We start from the raw sequence: 6,337 nt of genomic DNA on the forward strand, positions 1-6,337 counted from the left end.
GCTCAGTCTCTCTCTCTCTATCTTTCACTGCCACCATCGCGTGCATTCTGCAAATTCTCTCTCCCCTTTCACCCTTTTCACACCCCTTAGTCAGTCTCTACAGAACAAGTATAGAGACAAACAGCATTCTACAGTAGAGAGTTCACATAATTATATGGAAACGGATAAAGCAAACCCTGCTTGCATTAATTGAGGCCCAGCCTTTTCTTGATTTTGTGTTAATACCAACCTTGATAAAAATCTGACTAACACTGTTGAGGATTTTGTGTCAAAAGACTCAAACCAGTCTGCTTAAAACACGGGAGACTTTTCTCTACAAGAAATCTCTTTCTCTCCCATCTCTCTCCCAAAATCTCTCCCAAAACAAAAATACTGATGGAGAGAAAGTGGGAGATGCAAGGTGGTGGTGGTGGTCTTGGAGGAAATAGTAGTGGAGGGCCCGTCATGATGGTCCCATCTTCATCATCTGCTCATAACCCTAATCCAACTAATAATAGCAATAATAGTAATAATACCTTGTTTGACTATCATCATCGTCATATATTTTCTTCGCCTTTTATGGTTCAAGATAATAACTCAGCGGCGGCTACTTTCACCGGCTGTTATTTGATGGAATCTGCTGCTCCGAACAACGGCGCCAGCTCTTCTGGTTCGGCTGTGAAGGCGAAGATCATGGCTCATCCTCACTACCACCGCCTCTTGGCTGCCTATATTAACTGTCAGAAGGTAAAAACCCAGAAACCCTAGTCTTCTTCCTGTCTTTTTACAACTTTCTTGATATTTACTTGATGGTTCTTTTTTTATATAGCTGTGTATGTGTGTACCTTTGTGGGGAGATGAAGAGTTTGGAGCAGAGGAAACCTTGTTTTTTCCTTAAAACATGAAAGAGACACTTCTTGTTTATTCTCCCTCCCTCCCTCTTTCTCTATCTGTCTCTCTCTCACTCTCTCCCTCCCTCTCTCTCCTTCACTCTCTCCCTCTCTCTCTATCTCTCTCTCACTCTCTCTCACTCCCATCCCTCTCTCTCTCTCTCACTCCCATCCCTCTCTCTCTCCTTCACTCTCCCTCCCTCCCTCTCTCTCTGTCTCTCCTTCACTCTCTCCCTCCCATTCCCTCCCCCCTCTCTCTGTCTCTCTTTCACTCTCTCCCTCCTCCCTCCATCCCTCTCTCTCTCTCCCCTCCCTCCCTCCCTCTCTTTATATACTACTTATTTGCACATATGTGTTTTTACCTAACCTTGTTGGACTAGAAGCCTTCAAATTTAGCCTAAATTACTTTTTTTCCCAGGATTACTGTCCAATCTCCAAAGAATGTTGTTATAATGTAATTGTATGTATATGTTATATATATGTTAGAATTGTTTATAAGAAGCTAAAGGGCAAATTTGTGACAGATAGGAGCACCTCCGGAGGTGGTGGCTAGGCTAGAGGAAGCCTACGTGACTATGGGGGCGTCTCGAGGTGGATCAAGCGGCCCCTCCGCAATTGGGCAAGATCCGGCGCTGGATCAGTTCATGGAAGCATACTGTGAGATGTTGGGTAAATATGAGCAAGAACTTGCTAAGCCTTTCAAGGAAGCCATGCACTTTCTCACCAAGATTGAGTACCAGTTCAAAGCCCTCACCGTCTCCTCTTTAGATTCTTCTGGTACATGCATTTCTTTATTTGCAGGATTCATGACTTGTTTGCTTGTAATGCAACTAGTTTTCTTGTTACTTTTTGTTTTTTGTATGCGGTTCTGCAATTTGTGTTGGTTGTAAATATCGCATAGAACTTGTTAGTTAAAGTAAATGGACACGCCTAGACCTATGTTGGACAACCTGGTAGATTTTGCTTCCCTCAGTGTGTCCCGAATGGTTCGAAACACATAATTAGAATTTATAATAAATATATTGGATTCCAATTTAGTGAAAAAGAATTCTTATTGCGAATTTTCAGCAGGTTCTGATATATTGATAATAACATAATACACATGTCGCCATATCTTCCAGTTCTCAATTGTTGATTTATTCTGTTCCAACAGAAAATGCTCAATACAAATAAACTTCTAATAAAAAATTCCAAATTAAGATAGCATTCACTTATGTTGAGTATTGAGGTGTCTGTTTACAATGTATTAGATTGTGCACGGTCTTCATTTGTGAAGAAAAAATATGGTACAGATAGTTGGCAATTTACTTTCTGATAATATTCTGCCTATGAGGCTTTTGCTGTGTATCTAACCTTGTTTCTTTCAGAAGTATGCATCCAACAAAACTAAACTGATCTAACAAGATTTAAATTCATGGTAAAATGAGTAGGCAAATGTTCCCTTGAATCGACAAAACTAGAAAAAAAGATTAGTTCCATTTTCTGAATATTTTCAATCCCCCTAGAATCAGTTTTTGAAAATCTGTGTGTTTCAATGCTATAGTACATGGTTAAAGGAATTGGACCATACAGTAACTATATCACTTATTGACACATGTCAAGACGTATGAATCTTCATGCCCTGAATCTTTTCCATATAAACTTACTACACTGAACAATGTTCCATGTATATACCCCTGGTTATTTCAATGGACTTTATAAATTGGTCCATCATAAAAGCTTAAGGACCATCTGGTGCCTCTTGAGCTTCACCTTTGGGAACCAGCCCACATGTCAATCCATGGGTTGTAGGTGTAACAACATTTATATTTTTTAATTAACGAATACTAAAGAACACTTGGACTTGTCATTTTTGGGCAAGAATTGTCAAGTTAACTACATTATGACAAATAGCCGCTTTTCTGTCCAATAGTCTTGAATTTTCAACACAAATTACTTGCATTCTATGTTACCATCTATTAAAAGTTTCTTATGGAAGGGCATTTACGATGCACTATTGCACTTGGACTTGGTACATGTTAGTTAATATGTTGGATGACTATTGTTGATAATTTAATATTGTACAGTGTTATTTTTTAGCACGGTGTCTAGTTTTGTATTAAATTATTCACTGGTCAAACAGAGGGTAGAATTTGTATGTTAAGTGGCCATAGCTAGTTAATTTGGTGGTTCACATTCTTACTGGCCTCCTCCCATACTAGCTTATTATGTTTTGTAAACTGTTGATCAGCTATGAACAAATTCTGAGTATATAGCTTGTGTTTCTTGGTTGGGTTTTGGCTATAAAGCTTATTTGAGCTTGAGATAAGTCATAAGTTGTAACATATTTACAGGACAGAGAAGCTGTGCAGTAAAATGTATTTACCAAGTAATATACACAGATTTCATATTTAAGTAGTCTGGTTTAATTTGCTATAGAACTGCAAATTACTACCAGCAACTTTCACTAAATAAAATTATTCTTGTGTTTCTTATGGGCTTTATATGCTTGTTAGCTTGTCCTGACCCTATGGATGGAAATGCGTCATCTGAAGAAGAGGTTCATTTAAACAATGGTCTGGTAGATCCTCAAGCAGAAGACAGGAAGCTAAAAGGTCAGCTTCTGCGCAAGTACAGTGGATATCTGGGAAATCTGAAGCAAGAGTTCATGAAGAAAAGAAAGAAAGGAAAATTGCCGAAAGAAGCAAGGCAGCAGTTAATGGAATGGTGGAGCAAAAATTACAAATGGCCTTACCCATCGGTAACATAATATTCATTATGCAACCTCTTAACTCGTACCTCGTACCTATACGTAACTATATATAGTTAAATATGTATTCACATGGCTGGCTTTTACAATCTTCAACTGATTGAGGACTTGTTCCGAGTCCTTCTCCAAGCTTACATCTTATCTGCGTGTTTGGTTTAAAGACCCATAGAACAATTAAACAACCGATACGTGCTCCCTTTGGATCATTAAACTAAGCTGCTTTAATGTTGACAGGAGTCCCAAAAAGTTGCTCTAGCGGAAGCTACAGGTCTGGATCAGAAGCAGATAAACAACTGGTTTATCAACCAAAGGAAGCGGCACTGGAAGCCATCGGACGAAATGCAGTTCGTGATGATGGATGCTGCAGCTGCACATCATCCCCATTATTACATGGACAATGTCTACGGAAATCCTTTCCCCATGGATATCTCACCGCAGTTTCTTTGAAGACGAGACTTGGATGATAAGTTTAACCTAACAATCATATAACTATTGGTGAGAAGCAGATTAAAATCTAGCTAAAACTGTCTTATAACTATCTAATGTATATCACTCTGGCTGGTGATTACGCATATATATAGTACTCCAGTATAAGCTATGAGACTTGCTACCTTTTGCTATTATTGTTTTGCTACTTTGACCTGATCTTTGAGTCTGTAATATATTGTTATGCTGGTTAATACCATGATTTTTATGCTTGTTATCGGTTATCTTAATGATTATATTCATCCTTGTTAATACTCCAGTTAATATATATGCTACATCCTGCATGGCATGCTTTAAAGCAAAATACAAAGAGATGAGCAGGGAAATATATAGAGAGAGTGTGATCCTTTTTTTACATCATCCTAGCAACACCATCGACGCCCTCACCTCTGGCTCCATTTGGCCACCAACTCATACCACATTGCAATCATCATGACCATGGTGCAGCCACCACTGCCACCATGCAGCTTCCACCCCCCACTGGCCACTGCCATCATGCAACTTTCAAGGTCACATCTCCTACTACTTTTTCGGTCTAATTGAATGTTCATAAAATTGATTTGAAAACCGAATAATCAATAAATATAATTATTCATATCACTAGTTTATATATATGGCCATACTTGGTATTAATTAGGGTTGTGTAGCACGTGTTTATGTATTATATCTGGAGAGTCAAGTTTAATGGAGTACAAAATATATTGGAGTAAAGATTGATACTCAATATTTTTTTTCTGAATTAAAGTTTGAATGTTATATTTTTATATAGAAAAAAAAATTCTCAAAAATAAGTTACAGAACTATATTTTATAAGAGTATTGAAATTCATGTCGAGCGGTTAAAAATAAACGTATAAAATTAAATGGGACAGAGGGAGTATAATATAATCTAGTCATTTAAATCTTAATTTTTTTTTGTTCTACAATATTTGTAAACATCCGGCAACCTGCAGATTATGTTCTACAACATAAACATTGTAATTAAAAAATTAAACATTTACTTTTATAAATCGTAGGACATTATGTTCTGCAATATAATTTATAAATAGAACAACAATCTTAATGCTTGTTAAAGTTGAAAGATGTTAATGATTAATTGATAATTATGTTTAATACTACCTATAAATGATAAATTATATATAAATTTGGATAATCAGAGATATTATTTATGATTAAACTAAAAAATTATGATTTGTACTTCAATACTCCAATGTTTTTATGTACTCCATAGAACTTAACTCTATATCTGGATACATAAAGATGTAAAAAACATATATTTAGATTTAGATTTTGAAGTTTAGGATTCTGCCACAGAATCTTAGTAGTTCCAAAGTTCTATTTTAAAGATCGGTTCTCTCGAACATAAATATTTAATTTTCAACAAAGTACTCAGGAAGACAAATTTGAAAACTGGTAAAACAGAAATATGGTGATAAAAAATTGGAGGTTGTGTGAGTAATCAAATCCTGATAATATATGGTTTGGGGTTTTCGGTTATTTGACACTTATTGAGATGTGTCAGATATTTCTGAAGATGTGTAATTATTTAGAGATTATTTCTAATTCAAAAGAGGGAAATAAGTAAGTTGAAATTTAAGTTATTTATTATAAATAAATTATGGGATTTTCTGGGTATTTGAGAGATTATTGAGCCGAATGAATATAAACAACAGCGATCCCAGTTCTCCAATACAGCTCGATGGACCAGAGAAATAAACATTCTTGATTCTTCTAAGGGAAAATAGATTTTTTTCTCACTCAACTTATAGTGTTTTTTGAAACTTACCACCCAACTAATTTTTTTATTCTTTTAGTCACTAATGTTAGGTTTGGTTTTGTTTTTAGCCACCAGCTTAGGTTTGGATTTTATTACTAACATTATGATAATTTTTTGTAGGGAAAATTAATTTAAAGGTCCCTGAACTATTGGTATTTTATTGTCTAGGTCCCTGAAATAAAGATTCCAATATCCGGATCACTTATGTTTTCAGTTTTCTTATTTGAGTCCTTCCGTTAACTAAGATTCTAACGGACGTTAGAATCTCGCTGACGTGGCAGACTTGTTGACACGTGTATATGAATTTTATTTTAGAGGTCCCTGAACTATTAGTAATTTTCTTATCTGAGTCCTTTCATTAATTTAAAATTTATTACGTATTAAGATACTAAAATTTAATAGACTTAGAGGGTATTCAATTTTTAGTACAACTTAAACTTTTTAATTCGTAATTATT

The 6,337-nt window shown here is 35.7% G+C and overlaps 1 protein-coding gene across 1 annotated transcript; it reads left to right on the top strand.

Moving 5' to 3' along the window:
• Positions 1–226: 226 nt before the first annotated feature.
• On the top strand, positions 227–4,321 carry LOC108194299 (homeobox protein SBH1-like). Its single transcript, XM_017361248.2, has 4 exons — positions 227–726; positions 1,394–1,646; positions 3,365–3,609; positions 3,853–4,321. Exons 1-4 carry the CDS (start codon positions 376–378, stop codon positions 4,063–4,065), a joined length of 1,062 nt encoding a protein of 353 aa, XP_017216737.1. The 5' UTR covers positions 227–375; the 3' UTR covers positions 4,066–4,321.
• Positions 4,322–6,337: the final 2,016 nt, after the last annotated feature.

Source organism: Daucus carota, chromosome 7 (assembly GCF_001625215.2).
Source record: "Daucus carota subsp. sativus chromosome 7, DH1 v3.0, whole genome shotgun sequence".
NCBI classification, from domain to species: domain Eukaryota; kingdom Viridiplantae; phylum Streptophyta; class Magnoliopsida; order Apiales; family Apiaceae; genus Daucus; species Daucus carota.